This window comes from Eleginops maclovinus, chromosome 7 (genome assembly GCF_036324505.1).
Source record: "Eleginops maclovinus isolate JMC-PN-2008 ecotype Puerto Natales chromosome 7, JC_Emac_rtc_rv5, whole genome shotgun sequence".
Classification (NCBI taxonomy): Eukaryota; Metazoa; Chordata; class Actinopteri; order Perciformes; family Eleginopidae; genus Eleginops; species Eleginops maclovinus.
In genome coordinates this window covers 25,754,552-25,774,114 of record NC_086355.1, presented here as the reverse complement: position 1 = coordinate 25,774,114, position 19,563 = coordinate 25,754,552, and the positions used below count along the sequence as shown (strand labels likewise).

Genomic DNA, 19,563 nt, shown 5'->3' with positions numbered 1-19,563 from the left:
ACCAACACTTAAATGCACTTCAGGGTACTACAATTCTGCAAATGACTGAGGACATGTCCTTGGTGCAATCAGCCCTGAATAACTCCATTTGCATTTTTGTAAAGAATATGCTGCAGTAATCAAGCCTGATGAAAAAAACAAGAACCACTGCTTCCAACTGAAACCTGAACCAACATTTCTAAGCAGGTGCCTATCACTAATAAAAAAGACAAACAGCTAAACCTTGCTCACACGTAAACAAATGTTAAGAGGGAGTTCCACAAACTTAATTTCTCTCTTAATATAGAAAACTTTTCAGGTTTGTTTCACATTTCCAAGATGACACTGGGATAATTTATAATTCCCTCAGACTTGCCGTATTATAAATACATGTGTAGATGTCTGTGTTCTGCAGCAGGAAGTCAAGTCTCTAGCCAGATCATTTTGTGAATGTTAAAAGACTGTAACTTTGTAGTTCCTGTTAAAAAACTGCAAGGGAATCGGATAAACACCAGATCAGAGAATGAGGATGTGTTAGTCAAGCCAAAAAGTAAGCAGATGACTCAGACGTGACAAATGAGATAAGTCAGCAGCCAGTTAGCATTCAGAGACGTCATCCTGTGTCCTGGAGTTCAACGCTCTGGGTTTCACTTCAGTGAATCAGCTTTCTTAAAGGTGCATGAGCACTCAGTAAGGGAAACTGTTAGTCATTTCTTGGCGCTCGTGCAGTTCAGAATAGGAATTCTTCTTTCTTCCCTCTACAGGAAAAGGGTGTTGCTTTGTACAGTATGTAACAGGGCTCTGACAGCTTGGTGTCAAAGACTGGAAGAACAAATACAATGAAAAAACTGAAGAACGTTGACTTTAATGAAATGTATTATGTCAACAAATTTCACATAACTGTATTAGGTTAGTTGAAGTCAATAATATTAAGTGGACCTAATATTTTTTTATTCAAACCTAAAATTGTTGCTTTAAACTAACCTACTACAGTTAAGTGAAATCTTTCAACATTTACATTTTTTCAGTGCAGCTGTCATTGTGCAGAAGGTTCAGAATGTATTGGGGCTTCAAACAGTTCTCCATAAAAGATGAACTATTAACTACTTTGTAAATTGATGAGCAAGGTAAGTCGCAGAAGTTAATGATGTTCAGTGATATTATGAACTCAACTGACACAAGTTTTTCCACAAAACAGTAAGCGAGCTGCAACTGAAGACAGTTCATGAACATGCTGCTTGCTGTGTATTTTTGGACAATTACAGGATAACTGTTTCCCTTCAAATAAAATCTTATTTTCTATCTATTCTTGTATTTACATTTTCTTGTAGCTATTTTTTTTCAGGATTCCTTTAAAAAAATATATATAGTCAGAAGATGTTAGCTTAGTTTAGCATGAAGAATGCAACAGCTCCCTTATATTATTATATAATAATACTGTTATGTATTATTTTATTTAAAGGTCCCCTATTATGCAAATGGCACTTTTTGCTGTCTTTTATACATAAATATGTTTCCCCGGTGTGTGAGTAGACTGTGTCAGAAAATACAACTTCTCTTGTCCTCCTTACCCAGATCTCTAAAAACGGGGGTAAAAACGAGCTGTACATTGAACTCCTGGCAACATCTCCCCCACGTGAAACATCCCAAACTATTGTCGCCCACATACAGTCGGCTAGCTGAATCCCCTACTTATGGAAGTAATATGGTCTGTTTACATTAGCAAGCATCGCTAACCCTCAGAGCTAACGCTGTCCTGGAGAGACTGTGTGTAATATAAAGGTCCTGTCCTTGTGGTAAACCGAGAGAGAAACGTTTGAGCTCGACACTGTTTCAGAAATAATGCTGGATGTGGTTTGGAACATAATATGGCGTTTTATCACGGCAGCGTTTAGCTGAGTTTCTCCAGGTAGAAAACTCTCTTCAGAGGAGAAATCATGTCGCTCCAAAGGGGCGTGGCCAGCAGCAGCTCCAAAGGGGCGTGGCCAGCAGCAGCAAGTTCATTTAAAGCTACAGTCACAGAATCAGCACTTCAGGAACAGGGCTGAAATAGAGGGGGATGAGGCATGCTACAATGGGGGATCTGTTTGCTATTTTGAGCAAAACACTTTACAGACATGTTTTGTATAGATATGGCCCTACAATCCATCCATCCATCTCCATCCATCTTCTCCCGCTTATCCGTCAGGGTCGCGGAGGAAACAGCTCCGGCAGAGAGCCCCAAACTTCTCTTTCCCTGGCCACATCAGCCAGCTCTGACTGGGGGATTCCATGGCGCTCCCAGGCCAGCGAAGAGATATAAACGCTCCACCTGGTCCTAGGTCTACCCCTCGGTCTCTTCCCAGCTGGACGTGCCTGGAACACCTCCCTAGGGAGGCGCCCAGGTGGCATCCTCACTCGGTGCCCGAACCACCTCAACTGGTTCCTTTTAACACAAAGGAGCAGCGGTTCTACTCCGAGTCCCTCCCGGATGGCTGAAGTTCTCACCTTATCCCTAAGGGAGATGCCAGCCACTCTGCAGAGAAATCCCATTTCGGCCGCTTGTATCCGCAATCTCGTTCTTTCGGTCATGACCCATCCTTCATGACCATAGGTGAGGGTAGGAACGAAAATGGCCCGGTAGACAGAGAGCTTTGCCTTCTGGCTCAGCTCTCTTTTCGTCACAACGGTGCGGTAAAGCGACTGCAGTACCGCACCCGCTGCTCCGATTCTCCGGCCCATCTCACGCTCCATTGTTCCCTCACTCGAGAACAAGACCCCGAGATACTTGAACTCCTTCACTTGGGGTAAGGCCTCATTCCCTACCTGGAGTGGGCAGTCCATCAGTTTCCTGCTGAGAACCATGGCCTCAGATTTGGAGGTGCTGATCCTCATCGTACCCGCTTCACAGTTGGCCGCGAACCGATCCTGTGAGTGCTGAAGGTCACAGACCGATGAAGCCATTAGGACCACATCATCTGCAAAAAGCAGTGGTGCAATCCTTAGCCTACCGAACTGCAGACCCTCTCCTCCACGACTACGCCTCGAAATCCTGTCCATGAATATCACAAACAGGATTGGTGACCAAGCGCAGCCCTGGCGGAGGCCAACCCTCACCGGAAATTGGTCCGACGTGCTACCGAGGACCCGGACACAGCTCTCGCTTTGGGAGTACAGAGATTGGATGGCCCTGAGTAGAGACCCCCTCACCCCATACTCCCGCAGCACCTCCCACGGTAACTCCCTGGGAACCCGGTCATACGCCTTCTCCAAATCCACAAAGCACATGTAGACCGGATGAGCGTACTCCCAGGCCCCCTCCAGGATCCTTGCGAGAGTAAAAAGCTGGTCCGTTGTTCCACGACCAGGTTGAAATCCGCATTGTTCCTCTTCAATCTGAGATTCGACAATCGGCCGGACCCTCCTTTCCAGTACCTTAGAGTAAACCTTCCCGGGGAGGCTGAGTAATGTGATGCCTCTGTAATTGGCACACACCCTCTGATCCCCCTTTTTAAGAGGAACCACCACCCCGGTCTGCCACTCCTTCGGTACTGTTTCCGACTTCCACGCAATGTTGATGAGACGTGTCAACCATGACAGTCCCTCAACATCCAGAGCCTTCAGCATTTCTGGCCGGATCTCATCCACCCCCGGGGCTTTGCCACTGTGGAGGCTGTTTGACTACCTAGGTGACTTCCCCTCGTGAGATTTGAGTTGATCCCCCTTCATACTCCAGCTCCAGAGGCGGAGCTGTCGGGTTCAGGAGTTCCTTAAAGTGTTCCTTCCACCGCCCTAACACCCTATCAGTTGAGGTCAACAGCGTCCCATCCTTACTGTACACAGCTTGGATGGTTCCCTGCTTGGATGGTTCCCGGTGTCGGACGGTTTTCCAGAACAACTTTGGTGCCGACCGAAAGTCGTTCTCCATGGCTTCTCCGAACTTCTCCCACACCTGCTGCTTTGCATCTGGTATCTTCGTATGTTTTCCATGAGGTCTTTTGAACCAATCGTTTTCTGGCCCCTTACCTGAGACCAATTTGCCATGGGAGACCCTACCAGGAACACAAGGTCCAGACAACACAGCCCCCAGGTTCATCGGGGCACACAAACCTCTCCACCACGATAAGGTGCTGGTTCTTGGAAAGGCTGGCCCTACAATATATTGTTAAAATATAGCATAATAAAATACCTTTAATATGTATAAATGAAAATAAGTCATAGTGGCTTTATTACGGATTAAAAACATGCATTATATTTTGCTAAGTAGTGAGCCTTAAAGGAGCTGGTAGGTTTCGTTTGAACAGACCCATGCTACAGTTGCTGTAACCCCCTGCTTCTAGTTTTTAAGCTAAGCTAAACATCCTTTGCTTCAGTTTTATATTTACTGTACAAATGTGAGTGTAATCAGTCTTGTCAGTAACAAACCATGTTTCTTCTTTTGTTTTTTGAAATTCTCTCTGGCTTTTCCCCAGGTCTCATCGTTGGGTCCTTGATGGTGTGCTGGCTTCCCAACCAAGTACGTCGTCTTATGATGGCTGCCGTGCCCAAATCCCGCTGGACTACTTCCTACTTCCGGAGCTACATTGCTCTCCACCCAGTGGCCGACAGTTTTTTCTATCTGAGCTCCGTCATCAACCCGTTCCTTTACAACCTCTCCTCTAGACAGTTCAGGGAGGTGTTTGTCCAGGTGCTGCGGTGCCGCCTCACCATCGAACACATCAACAAGCGCAACGTGCGTAGCTCCCAAGCTGCCTCTGCACGCTCCCTCCGGCCTTTGCTAAAAAAGTCGTTGCTTCGCAGCAGGGCAAACCACCCCACTCTCGCTACCGAGAAAACTCCCCCCACCTTTACAAGCTTCCAAAGTCAAAGTGACTCAGGAGTGGCTTCAAATACTCAAACGTCGCTCAGCCTGACTGCAGAGTCCGATCTCCAAACAAAGACAGACGTACCATCAGAGACTGAAGTATAATGTACAATTTAATGCAACACAGTGAACAGTCAAAACAACTCGATGATTCTTGTGCTGCCATCAGAAAACAACTGAAATATTCACAGTTAAAACAGTACCAAACGTTAAGTCAGGTATATCTTTAAAAGATCAGGCTCAGCTGACAATTTGGCACAATAGCAAGCTTCATGGCTCTCCTCAAGTGTGAACTTGTTATCAAGTCAGTAAAGATTATACAAAAGCTCAAATGATCAGTTTAGCATGAAGACCCAACACGTTGAGTTGAAGTTAAAGGTACCCAGCATTTGACCACTGGGGGTGCTATAGAGCAGCGATTTGGCCTGCTTCTCGTGGGTGTCACAATAGTACACAAATGGTATATACAGTGATTAAGAAGCGGTGACTCGTTTCACTCTTTTGTTGACTGCACAGGGCTAAACAGTTATTGTGCAGTCCGTTCAACATCAGTCAAATTTTAAAAAGTCAGGAAGTAAATGAAGTAAATTAGAAAAAATGTCTTGAGGAGAAAGCAGGAATTCATTATGTTCAATGGGGAAAAAAGTACACCAGCCTGAGCAAACCAATACATTTTACAGTGCATGCACCAAGTCAGCAGTAAACAATCAGATGACTCAATGACACATAAAATAAAGCAGAAGTTTTGTACTGGGAGGACATTCATCGCCACTTGTTTAAAGTCTAATTTTGTATAATTCCGACAGCTGCTAGAGGGTGCTGTCACTTTATTCCTAAACAAGATATGATGTTATTTTTCTTGAAAGGGTAAAGTATATACTGATACGCGCTTGCTGCTCCTCAATATAATTTGTCCCTGGGCTACTTTATTTAAATTAGGGGCGTCAAGTGCGAAACTCCTGGAAAACGTTTTTAACTAACTTGTCAAATGAAGACGGATTCAGCAACTGCAAGATTCAAGCTTCCAGTGCAGACAAGCATCGTTCCCCGTGCTTATGTTCCATTAGCTGGCGGAAACAAAAAGCAGCGCAGGTCTCAAAAAATTGTCTTTAGAAATATACTCAACGTGTTTGTTCGACTCCAAGGACACACACACACAACTCCAGAGGGTTCCTTTAAGGTCAGGTCACCTCCAAACCTAACACCTGACCCCTGAAAAACCCAATGGGAAAAACCAACTTCTTGAATGGTTTGCACATCACATTACCTCTGTTCATAATAAATGCGGCTCTGAATAGAGGTATGCATAGCATACTGTTGTTTGCCACACGTCATATTCACTGATCATAGGAAACATCTTAAACAACAATTTGAAAAGTCCCTCCACTAAAGGACTGAAGTACTGCTGCTCCTCTTCACTTCAAACAGTTCCATTGTTGCCACCAGAGATGCTATGAATATCTTGGAACTAGTTAAAAAAAAAAGAGTTGTGTACAACATGCTCTTTTAGCTATATGAAGACTTTTGTGAGCAGACGGTAATGCTTGTTACAAACCATTGGAGGAAGGTAAAGCACTTTTTTATGCGTCTACCCATGAGAAGATGTTGTATCTGTGAGAGTTATGAGGGCTGTAGGTGGCTTTATTCTAAGAACTAGATTATGTTTTCCTTTACACAAAGACTTTTCCTGACTTATTTTTCAAAATCATTCAATCGTATCATTGTCATACATACGATACATTTTCAGTTCAGCATTACAGCAAAATTAGTGATGCTCATGATAACGGATCTCATTTAGAAGAAATCAGACTTATTTATTCTAAAGTTATTCTAAGCCTGAGTATGACGAATCCGACCTCGCTTTATTACCTTCAATATGTTGTATTTGTTCTTGTTATGCAAGTAAACAAAGAATGAGCCACCTGCTGCCCAACAAAAAAGCCAGAAGCTGTTCCTCGGCACTGTCCTCCACCTCACCCCGCCCAGCTGTCCTTGATGATGACCTTGTTTGTTACATGAACACGTGATTATAACATTTCGCAATTTGAGCCTTTGGATGCCAGCTGCAACGGAAAGTGAGTCAAGAGAACAAATACTTTGCAAAGCTTCCCCAACCTAAAAGAAAATACATTTCACAGTATGCGCTCTTAACTGTCTCATTAAATACAGTTCATGTTGTCTCCACTGCCAATGCTCATCTTACACACTGTGGAGCTCTGTCAGCACAGGGTGGAGGGCAGTAGGAGGATGTAAAGAGAAAACACATTGAGGTGCGATGTGTTCAGGGTAACGGCAGCTGACGGTTGGGGTCGTTTCTTTTGCCGCAGTCCGTTACACAGCGGCGTGTTGCAGCAGGTGATGCACACTGAGTTAAGCTTGCCGGTACAGAACTGCTGGTAGCCAGACGAAGCGATGAGACAGGCTCCTGATGAGGCGCACAACTTGCGGTAGTGTATCCCTGAAAATAAGGACAGAAACTAGGGCATTAGGCTGGTAATGAGAGGGAACAAAGAGAGAAACAGTGAGAGGAAGGCATGTAATTGAAGATAAACAGGATGTATCCTTTCAACAAGGTGAACCCAACTTAAAGGAAACATCCCTGCTTAATTGGAATAATGCTCCTTTTGGGGCCATAATACTTAGCTTTCTCCTGTGTCTCTTAAAGATTTGCATAAAATTGTCCTATTGTCTAGTTTAATTAGTTCATGATTTGGAAAAATAGCCCCTTTTATGCTTATTAATTGGTGCTCTCAGTGGGTGCGAGTTCAGTGGAGCTTTTGATACAAACACTAGAGCCAGAAACGCTAACTAGCTGACCAATGATTTTTGTACAGTAACTTTAAGCCTAGATCATGAACCTCAAACTTCTGAATTTTGGAGGTTACTTTGAAAGGTTACCAATATTTTTTTTTAGAATAAACAAAGAAATTGCAGACTGGTAAATCAACCAGTGGTCAGCTGCACAGGCAGCAGGGTCCATGGTTTCTTACCCGTTGATCCATCAACACCAGACTACATCAAATTTTTAAATGGTTATGAAACAATCCCAATATAAGACTTGTGTCTTTATATGAAAAAAATAGAGTAACAGGACAAATAATTGTTACTTCCCACTATAAATATTGCTAAAGCCTATTTGGTTGGCTGCTCAATATTTCTGATCATTAAAAGCGAGCATGTTTTCCACTATTCAAATTTAGCGTCTCAATTACAAACTTCAGATGCATCTTTCTAACCAAGCTAGCTAGCTGGCCTGCGCTAACACAAGTTGTTATGTCTGATGCTACTTCCACTACAGTCCATGGGTGTTGGCCGTTATTCTGGGACATCTGATAATGTTGGTTGGAGCTAATAACAGTACATGATCTAAGGTAACATTGGAAAAGTTATCCATGTATCCAAACTTTTTTTTTTCTTTTCGTTAGAGCATTTCATTTATTAGTTTCCAAAAATAACAACACTTTTACTAAAATAAATACATTGCCCACCCACCACCTACCAGAATAATCAATTAGTTTCTGATTGGTCCCTACACATGCTTGGATCCGTGCCCAGAAAGAGCTTCAAACACCTTGACACTTATATTTTAAATAAATATTTTACTACAACCTAGCTCTGTCTTATCTACAGTTGATTTGATCAATGATGAATGTAAGGTTTTGTGTCTTTTGGTAGACAAAAATAAAAAAAACTATTTTCAAGATCTCCTGAAAAGCATTCTTCCCAGGAAGACTGACTCCAACAGCTATGATCCACATCACAGTGAAGTTTAGTTACGGAGCACGGGAATGAAAAGTACCCTCAGCTGTGACCATATATATATTTAATCCCCATTTTGAAGTAGAAACCACTGATGTACTTGAAAAGCTTGTTGAAACAAGTTGTTGGAAAGATCAGTGGAGGGAGACGGTAACATTTGGTTGACATTTTATTTCAATGAAATTTGGATAACAGCACATGAACTTCCAGCAGCCCTTTTAATGTGTCATGCCTCCCCACCCCGAGTGCAACAGATACTGCTATCTTCAGAAGTATTTTCATTTGAAATGTGTGTCCTCCCATGTCTTATATACTGCAAATATCATTGGAGATCCCAGAAGGTGTTTAGTGTGAAATGTTGCAAAGCTCTGGAAGCAAATGTCCCGTCTCCCCACAAAACCTGACTCTCACTGTGTTCATATATCTCACATTTTATCTGTCACACTCTGAAGGGCTGGAAGACGATTCTGAGGATCTCTGTCATTTTTCTGCTCAAACCTTGATATGGCCCATCACATTATGAACTCAAAAAGAGAAATGTGTGGGACCAAGTAGGAAAATGCTGTGGTTGAAAATAGATAATCCGTGGGTTTTTATCTTGAGTAGCAATTGGAAAATAGTGATATCCCGGGCAGTCAGTGGAAAATGAGCGGCGGTAAAAGTCACTGACAGAGAATACAGATTTTATGAGTTTTTCTCACTTCAAACCATCACTTATCATGTGATTCTTAGACCTCTGCTGTTTCCAAATATGTTTTATCAGGAACTAGACTTTAAGTTTATTTTATACTTCTCAGATTCTTTAATTAGTGTGTATTGTGAGGAGTGTTCTAAGTGGCTGATTGATTGGGTGGCCTCACACACTCTTTCTCTTCAGCTGAACCTACTGACAGCTCAAGTTCAGACACTTAAGCAGTCTGTAGTCTGACTGCTGCTCCAGAAGTTGTTTGTTCTGTTATGTCTGTCAGGAGCTGGGACGTCTGAAACAGAAGGGAAGAAATGAAGCAGACACTTAAGTTTGCCCAATAGTGTTTTTTGCTTAGGAAGGTTCCTAACTGAGTGAAATGACCCTGAAGTACGAGATGTTTGAATTCTGTAGATGTTAGCAAAGAAGCTTCAATGCTTCCTTCAGCATAGGATACACTAGACTAGTGGTTTTCAACTGTTGGGACCCATTTTGAGGCGGTCGTAGATGTGTGAGTGAAAAAAACGTTTGAGAAAAAAAATGTTTTGACGCAGAAATTTTATTTTGAAGGCCAGAATTTCTAATGATGCGCGTGCAGATTGCCGTTTGACTGGAAATACCGGGGACCAGAAACGCTTTTGAAAACTGCTCTCACGTAGTGATCATTTTCTCTATAAAACATCTTAGGTGATGCTTCTCGAGTCTTCTGGCCAATCATAATCAAGTTAACGGCATGGAGTTGTTGCTGGAAGTCCCCACGGTCTAACTTTGACGTAGAACTACTCTTTATACATCCAAGGGTCCAACTTCAAATAGAAAGGAACACGTAATGAAATAAGACCCCCAGTTTGATGATTGACAGGTGTGTATGCTGTCTGTCATTTTGACACACAGAACAATGGGGGCTATCTTCCCTTATCCTTATTTAAAGTTCTTCACACAGCCTCTCTTCTTTCTCCTCCTCTCTCTGTGAGGAGCAGCAGCTTCAGCTGTCAGTACAGGAACACAAAGTCCTTTAAAAAGCATACTGCAGTTCTGTGAAGGGATATAATCAACTTTGCATAGCACTAACAATGTTGAGGATGTGGGTTTGTTCCCATGGACTCCATATACTGAAATATGGTATAATGTACTGTATGATATATGCACTGTACTTCCCTTTACTTAGTGTATGCTGAGAAGCATATATATATATATATATATATATACACATAAATGTTAGTGGATCAAAACTTTGGGTCGCGATTTATTGACGGAGGAAAAAAGTAGTTCCTGACGCTTGAGCTGAGAACCAATGCACTAAACCAGGGGTAACCAACAGGTCAATCGCGATCGACTGGTCGATTTTCAAAGCCTTCACTGTCGATCCCTAGCATGGTTGGTTGGTTGTTTTAACAAGCTTTTTAGACCTAGCTCTGGCTTCTTGATTTGAATCACACATAGGTAATTTTACAAACTTCAATTGGTTATTTGATATGCTGAGGTCTATGCTGAGGCTGCATGCAAAAAATCATATCCTAACGGACATCTTGAGAAAGTAGTAACTTTAAACTGTGCCAAGTTCTGCCAACCTTAACTTACAGTTAACATCGGTATGGCGCACCTACTGTAGCCAGAGGAGTCGAGTCATTGTCCGAAAATGTATCCCAGCAAGTATTAAAAGACTTATCTTTCTCTGAATACTTTTCAATTCAATTTGACGAGTCTACCGACGCCACAGACACAGCCCAGCTAAGTGTGGTTGTCCGAATGGTTTTCACGGATTTTACTGTCAAGGAGGACTTTCTGGCCCTTATCCCATTGAAAGAAAGAACCAGGGGTGAGGACGTGTACAAGGCATTCAAGGACTTTGTTCTTGAGTACAAGATTCCCATTCATCAAATAGTGTGCTTCACAACCGATGGGGCACCGGCGATGATCGGTGTTCGTTCAGGATTCGTCGCGTTGTGCAGAAAAGACCCAGACTTTCCACCATTTGTAAACTATCACTGTGTGATACATCAACAGGCATTGGCAGCTAAAGCAATTGACATGTCACATATAATGAATGTCGTTGTTAAAATAGTCAATTCAATTCGCACCAAAGCGTTTCAGCACCGTCTATTTAAGTCTTTATTGGACGAACTCGACTCTGCATATGGAGATTTGATCCTTCACGCAGATGTAAGGTGGCTCAGTCGGGGCAAGGTGCTCCAGCGTTTCCTGATAACAGATAACTGTGCATAACTGTGTTTTTCTTTGTGTGTATGTATGCACGTACATTCAGCCTGTTGTAACAGAAATTGATTGCAAAAATAAATATAGGATGAACAGTCTTACTCCTAAGTGTTTTTTTTTTTGAAGATATCGGATTGGTGGATCTCGGTTTACCATTTGGAATAAAAAATGATCTTCGGCTTGAAAAGGTTGGTTACTCCTGCACTAAACCATCCGAGCTGATCGGGACTGACCAATGCAGATTGTGCATTTCTGGTGCTTTTTAAGCTTTTTACGTCTTATGCCATAACTCTCTTACTTGTTTATAGGTTTTGAACTTTCAATGATATTTTAAACCAAAAAGTGAATTATGAGTTATTACTTGTTACTGTTGAGAAAAGTGTAAATAACATCACAGCTTTTATTCCATTCCAATAAACTGACTTACAACATAACATAAACTATAATAAGAAGTTTGATTTTTTATAAAAATGTGTCTTCATTGGCATGGATTCAGTTTTATGTCTTAAATCTTGTAATTTAAACAAAATGTCAAAAAGATACGTTAATACCAAAAGATGTATTATTGCTCAAACATAAAAGGCTAAAAGTGTGAGAATTATGATATTATTTTTGGGGGGTTTATTCAGGTTTTTGTGACATCGTAATTAATAAAAACATTGAAAACAAAAAGTCAAAGTCTGCATCTAATCTATAACGTCTATAATCTATTAGTTATATATTTTTTAAAATCATTACATTTGGGAGTGGGAATTCTAAGATTCAGCACTTCAATCTAAATAATGCTGTTGAGTTAGTTTATGGAAAGGGTGAGATTTCTTATCAGCTTTTGAGCACTGAGGGAACTTTAGTCTAATGAGAATCAGCACGGTCGGCTGATCAGGGAAGAGAGCAATCCAATAAGTCCGAGAGTCAGGAGGACCTTTGATTGCTCAGCTTAATGAGAATTTTTCAAAAAAATTGAATAATTTCTGATCCTGCTGTGCTCTTTTGTTTTAGAGAAAAGACGCAGGCAAACATTTGGCTCCTAAAAGTTTCGTATAGTTAGCAATATTATGATTGAAAAGGAAAAGTCCATGTGTTTCTTGCTTTGATAAAGCATCTGTGTGAAACAAGCTGCTCTTGACACAAACATGTGAGACATGTATGATCTGCTCTGTGGGCTTTATCATCCATCTAAATCAAACGTGACTTAACAGTAAAATTAGAAGGCAGATGTTATATGAGCCGACACAAAGATGCCCCCCTGATAAATGGTCAGTTGAGTACAGTAAAATTAATAGCTGGTAGGTTTAGTGATAAAAGCCTGGAGTCTGTCAAGAAATGAAGGTTCTTGGCACTGAGACTTTTCAATTGGATTTTCCTGTGTTACCTTGGTGTAACCAGGATGATAGCTCTGTTACAAGACAGTCTGGACAGCAGCACAATTATGTTACACAAACCCAAAAGGGCTAATAAGAGGAAGCGGAGGAATTCTTAAAAGGTTTCGAATCATGTAAGGCATTGAAGACATTTAAACACATCTTAAAAATACTGGACTGAATTCTGGTTTCACGGGCCCTTATTTGAGGTTACCTTAAATAACAAAAAGTATGTTCACAAAGTTATTTTAAAGCAATGTACTCATACTGGGTTTAAACAGTACCACCCATTGTGCAGTTCATATAAATGCCAGTGAAATTCTAAATCCTCAGCACAATTGTGATACCCCCACCAAAGCTATATATTGTGTGTCCTTTCATTTGGTTTGCATACCGTTTATGTTAGGAAATAAAACAAAAAAGTATTCCTTTCTAAAATCCATGTTATATTGCTGTGAAATCCTCTCTAACAACTTGGTTAATTCAGGTTCCTTGCCAAAAAAAAACATTTTAGACCGTTACCATATTTTAGGATATTATCACAACAAAAGAAAATCTTAAGGTTAGTCCTCATTTTTAAAATAAAGTCAATAATCAGGTTAAATGGAACAGTCTATTTTATTAAAAATCTACTTTCTCAAGTTAATTTAACTAACTCAATACAGATGAATGTGTGACAGAAGGAGAAGCCAATGTTCTATAAGTTATTAATAACTTAATTCAAATGAATAACTTGGAACATTGGTTTGTCATCCACCAGCCAAACCTGTTTAATAAAGTGATCAGAACAATCCTGAACTAAAATCGGATTTGACTAATGGATAATACTCATGATATTAGTGTAGCCTTATTTGATCCACAACTGTTCAGACCAGGTTTACACAGACTGAAGGGACACACACCAAAAATGTAATGTCGAAGTAAAAAATGTTGACGCTTTGAATTTTTGGGTACAACATTAACTGAACATCATGTCAAACCAAAAGTATGTTAAGCTGGGTGTGGTCAGTACACTGAACTGATGACATAATTTAGTAAAGAACGCTATGATAATGGAAACCCAAAACAATCTAGTGAACCCTGAGTACGGACCCCCTCCTTTACATAAACCCAGCCCAATCACAAACACACTTCAGCAGTCCCTTCCTTAAAGCAAATCACTGTAAACTACTGTGACCAACCACATTCTCATGTCCCTTTTCCTGATACAGTAAATTAACTTTTGTGAATTGCAGAAGCTAATTTAGATAAGCCATGGTTCAGGAGGACACGTCTCCATCCCGCTCTCTGCTCTCTGTTTAACATGAAGGCAGCGTGACCCGCACAAACTGTCTCAAACCAGCTGGGATAAAGATAGGGTGACCAGACGTCCTCTTTTGCCCGGACATGTCCTCTTTTTATGTCCTGTCCGGAGCGTCCGGGGGGTTTTATAAATTCATGAAAACGTCCGGTTTTCACAGTTTTTCATGGGACCATTAAGCGTGTACTTAAATTGAATGGCGCTTTGCACAGAAGTCTACTGTACTTAGACTTCCCCCCCAAAAATCGCAAGTGTCCTCTTTTTCGCCACCTCAAATCTGGTCACCCTAATAAAGACCTGTTACATAATGTCAAGTGACTGTGCACCAGTCAGCTGCTGGCATATTTAAACGTCTGAAAGCTTGGGACAGCAGCCTGAGGCCGTGAAGCCACTCATCCATGGACAAACCCAGAGGAGGTTTCAGAAACATGGACCTCAAACCTCACGAGTTAGAAGGTTGAAACACTCCCTTTCCGTCCCGCCCTCATACATTTCCTCCTTGATGTCAGCGCATGTTTTGTCGCTTGTTAGCAGACGCTACACACGATAGCAGAGCGAACAGGTAGGCCTACAGGAGGCGTAGAGCGAGGAGATCATTGTCCACTAGTTAATCGATCGCGGATGGCGTCGTGCTCGCGGACGGATAAAACCCCCCCCCCCAAAAAAACCGTAATGGGTCACGAAATATTCTTTGGCGGCCGTTAATATACCTGGGCGTCCCGCCCAAGTAAAGTCTATGTGTGGGAAACCCTGTACTGGATACTTTTTCTGGTAGACTTCATCGTGCAAGCAATCCAATCATTTCACTTTCCCTTTTTGATCCTTTTGAGAGATTAAACCAGGGGCATCTAAACACAGAAACACAGCACAGTGCCCAAACAACTTACTTAAAGACGGAGCCGTTCACTTATTCCTGTCTTCAAAACAAACCAGATGTAAAGACATTGTTTTATAACAATTGCTTCATCAGCATTACCTGAACAACTTTCCACAGTGTGACACGACAACCACTAATGTTCAGATAGTTCAGACGCGCTGTCATAGTTATCCATGTGGAATTATTACGCCGACTCTCCTGACTTCTCTGCTTTACGTAGTGTGCTGTCTGTGGACATTGTGTGGATCTTTCTGATTTACTGTGTAAAACCAGGGAGATTAAGGCCCATTGCAGTGATGTGAATGTATCTGTATGACATTAAATATTTAGATGAAAGCATTATTTAGGAGACGGGGGTTATTCCTTATTAAGGTCATGTAAATATCAGCCATCATTGATCCTGAAAGAAGTAGTGTAGCCTAGGATCAAGGAATTTGTTAAATAAAGTAACTGTGTGTCTGGTTTTCATTGTATTTCTTACATACCTCCAGTGAAGGGGAGTGTGGCATAGCATAACCATTGTGTCGGCCTTTAAGGCTCCTAACAACTTATAATAGCAGTGAAGGCTCATGGCCAATCCAATATGTATCAATCACCGTCAGAATCACTAAAGCCACGACAGCTTTATCCAACTCTTTGGCAGATGTCTATCTCTCTGGCAGTACATGCTGAAAATTAAGAAGATAGCCGAAAATTAAACTCATGCTCCGTTTAAGTGGGCTAAATAATGTTTGATACCGGTAACATTACGTCGCTGTTTGTTATTATTAACATGTTAGTGGGGCCTCTGCATTATTTTTATGAAAACAGCTGCCTGAAGTGGTTCAGGACTGAAGCAAACAGTACAATAGTAAAAAGGACTGAACAATGACCTGAACAGCGCGGTTCTTGAAGCTGAAAGGAACTGTACAGTGTGTCAAATCTACGAGCTCTCTCTCATTACAACATCCATTAAAAGGTAACTCTAACCATGTTTGTGTGATTACAAAAGTGTAATCACCAAACCTTTGAAAGGTTCTAGAAAAAATGGCGCCCAATCATGCGTCCTTTAAAGACAGTTGGAAAGGAACAATCCCGAGCAAGGGGAAAGCATGCTCTATCATTTTAAGACGTAATGATGGAGAGGAGAATGATGATGGTAGTACCGGAAGATCGGCTTGTCTCTTGCTGCCCAGCTGAAAAACAGCCCTTATCTGAATGAATGTGTATGTGTCCTCATGGGGGTAAGACGGATTTACACTCCAAAGCCATCCCTTCGATCTCTGCCAGCCAGACTCATAGAGGCAATCACAGGGCAAGTATACAAACAGCCTTACACGCTTTTGTTCTTATCACTTAAGCACACTGCAAAGAGGTGACTGTGCAGTTATAAATATATCTATAGCATTCAAATAGCGATAAGGTGGGTTCAGTTGAATTTCTAAGCCATTCTTTTCATGCAGAGCAGCAGTAATGATAACACCGTGAGATAAAGGCTGGGACGTACGTGAGCATTCATGCGCACATTTTTCTTATTAAAGAACTGTCCACTCTTTAGCCATGTCCCTTCCCTTCGGATTGGGAAGCACATTACCAAAGACAGGATCTTACTGCTTTTGTTCATCAGCAGTAGAGAGAAGGGAAACATTACCTCTGATTCACGCTGGGTGGAACAAATTAAGTAGACCTTCAGATTGAAAGTATCATCAATACTAAAAATACAGCATTAATACAGCAACAATAGAACATGTGTTTATGACGAGTGAACTCATTATCGAATATCAAACTGTTATTCTTTCATGGTGCCAAGAGGATGAATCCCACTGACTTTGGTGATCAGAAGGTCATATTCTCTTATAAATATGTAATAAAACTGTATCTGTATACCATGTATTTATCGAGAGGCGCAAGTGACTCCCTGGCCTTTTTCTGCCTTCTGCCGTCTTTATCAAATAAACAAACTATCACCTGCATACTTAAAAATGATAAAGTCAGGGTTGCTTTGACTGGTCCACATGGATTCAGGGAGAAGATGAAAATGAGTTGAAATAGCTGAAATGGATGGAATAATTTCACATTAAACATTGTGATGAGATGAACATCAAGTGCAGATTCCTGTATATTTTTGGCTAAACATGCAGGAGCCAACCTGTTAAAGAAAGCCCATGGATTAAGATAGATAAAATAGAACTTTATTATTCACTCATGTTACTAAAATGCCAGAATTCAATTAAAAAACAGCCTAAGACCTAAGCTGACGCCCCGCTGTGGTGGCTGTCTGGTAATAGTGACACTGTTCCTGATGATTATTGTATAATATTATATTGATTATTGGAGAGTGCATTGATGCTGGTCTATTGGCTGGTATCAGTGGGGCTCTGTCAGATCAGCAGGATTTGAGTTTTCTGGACACTCTGCACACACACAAAGAACACACACCTGCCCTTGCATGCACAGCATGAACTGATGGCTTTTCTCCTCAGATGGGAATAGAACAATTTTTATCCATGACTGCTATATCATAAACTGACCTGCAGCTGAGACTTTCATCCTATAATGATACTGATGGTCTGTCCCTGCTGACCTCAGATCAGTGTGATCTCTGCTCACAGCGCCTGGCTTCTGGTTCAATATGCTGGAGAGCTTTCCTCTCTGTGTGACAGGGTACTTCAAACACTCTGGCAATGCAAACTGTTTGCTCACCGTCTTTTCAAAACTGTTTTTTTCCGAACATGATTCTATTGATTCAGAAAGTGTAAGAGTCTTAGCGTGACGTGCACACCCTGAGGCTGTGTCTGCACAACACAAGCAAACCAACCTGATCACCAACAACTGCATGGCATTTTGTAAAGTTCAACAAAGCCTTATGTTTAAGTGATTTCATGACAAACATAAACAAAGATTCAGATTCTGAATCAAGTTTCTGCAAGGTTGAAATGTCAGATCACTACCATAACCTAATCCCCTTTTCTTTAATTGAGGCCAATCCGTCCAGATTTACTGGAGTCTGTTCTGTGCTGAGATATCCTGACAGGAAAACAGGCCGAGATGAAAACACACATGAAGGCAGATAGGAGGAACAAGCTTTACCATCGCCCATCACCAGAACCTCCTTCTGGCACATGTCCTGCACGTTGACGGTGCAGTTGACGATGAACTCGGGCGTGGAGCAGTCATGGGTCATCTCCTCACACTGGTAGCACTGGATCTGCAGAGCCAGCCCTGCGACACACACACACACACACACACACACACACACACACACACACACACACACACACACACACACACACACACACACACTCAATAATATCTATTTTCATGATGTCCTTTTCAGCAGGTAAATTAGCCTCCCCATCACACATTCATTTCTATACTCCATCGGTTTTCCCTTGCATCATGAATAAAGAGTTTCATCTCTCAGTGAAATGCAGTTTCATTTGGTGAATATTCACACTTATGGTTGCTTGCACTCTGACCATACCAAATTGATGTGACAGACTTGCAGCTCAATTATTCAGCTGCGTCTGAGTTGCTGGCGGAGCATTACTTTTTTTTTTTTATCACGTCTTGCTTTCATGCTTGATATTCCATTATCTCTACCCCCCACCCCAATAAAAAATTATCATAGAAAGAAGATTTTAATATTTTTGTACACATCCTCTCCACATTACATAATATAATACTGTTAAAAATCTATTTCTAATTGAGCGTTTTAAAATGGTTGAATTGTTACTTTACTGTGGACACAGAATACAGCTCCTCTCTCTCTGACACAATGATATCTGTGGAGTGGAGTTCAGTTGGTATCCAAGTTGTTGTTCGGCAGTTAAAAAAAACAAAACTTCATCCTGCATCCTTTAAGATGCACAGCGGCGCGCACCACAGCGAGATTACAGAGGATATCTCTTATTGTTGTCAAAAGTAAATGTGTAAAAATCAATACTTCAATATACAAGCTTCCCACTACAATATAGATGAGCCAACATGCTCAACTTGACAGAAAGAAAACGTTTAATGAGCGCGTATCGCTCCTAAATCAGGTTATGAAGTTTTGATTTCAAACGATTCCCTAAAAATATTCTATGCGTTTAATCCTGTGACGTGTTGAGAAAGTGAAGCCATTGTTCCATACCTGAGCTGAAGGAGAGCAGCAGCAGAGTGGATACGATGAACAGCCGCATGGTGCGCTTAGTGTCCCCGGGAGCAGGACCATGAGAGGCGAGTGTGCGCCGGGTCTGAGGCGCAGAGACGGAGCGGCGGGCAGCCTGATCCGGGCATCATCCTCCTCCACCTCCTGCCAGGTTGCACCTCTCTACGCCCCCGACGCGCGTACACGACGATAATGTGTACCACGTGATATAAAAGTGACTGTTTTGACAGCGATGCTGGTACTGAGGGACCTCCAATATGTTTTTTCCAAATCAGTATAACCCCCACCAAGCAGCCTGGGTGTGGGTTGTTGATTGTAAGCAGGATTGTTCAGATTTGATGAAACTTGGTGGAAGGTTGTAGAGTTGGCGGAGGTCTGCCTCTCTGATGTGCTTTTATTGTTGCTATACA

The 19,563-nt window shown here is 41.7% G+C and overlaps 2 protein-coding genes across 2 annotated transcripts in view; one reads left to right on the top strand and one right to left on the bottom strand.

Annotated features, from left to right (window-relative positions):
• Positions 1-11,584, top strand: part of gpr39 (G protein-coupled receptor 39) — a 57,674-nt gene extending 46,090 nt beyond the window's left edge. Inside the window, exon 2 of the mRNA XM_063887806.1 lies at positions 4,431-11,584. Within this exon, the coding sequence (XP_063743876.1) occupies positions 4,431-4,927 (497 nt within the window). The 3' untranslated portion in view covers positions 4,928-11,584. The remainder of the gene's footprint in view (positions 1-4,430) is intronic.
• LOC134867325 (ly6/PLAUR domain-containing protein 1-like) lies at positions 4,918-19,311 on the bottom strand. The gene is made up of 3 exons (XM_063887807.1): positions 19,136-19,311; positions 18,091-18,222; positions 4,918-7,280 (listed from the first exon to the last, which is right to left on the bottom strand). The coding sequence occupies exons 1-3, from the start codon at positions 19,182-19,184 to the stop codon at positions 7,042-7,044; spliced, it is 420 nt and encodes a 139-aa protein (XP_063743877.1). The 5' UTR covers positions 19,185-19,311; the 3' UTR covers positions 4,918-7,041.
• Between the last annotated feature and the right edge of the window lie 252 nt (positions 19,312-19,563).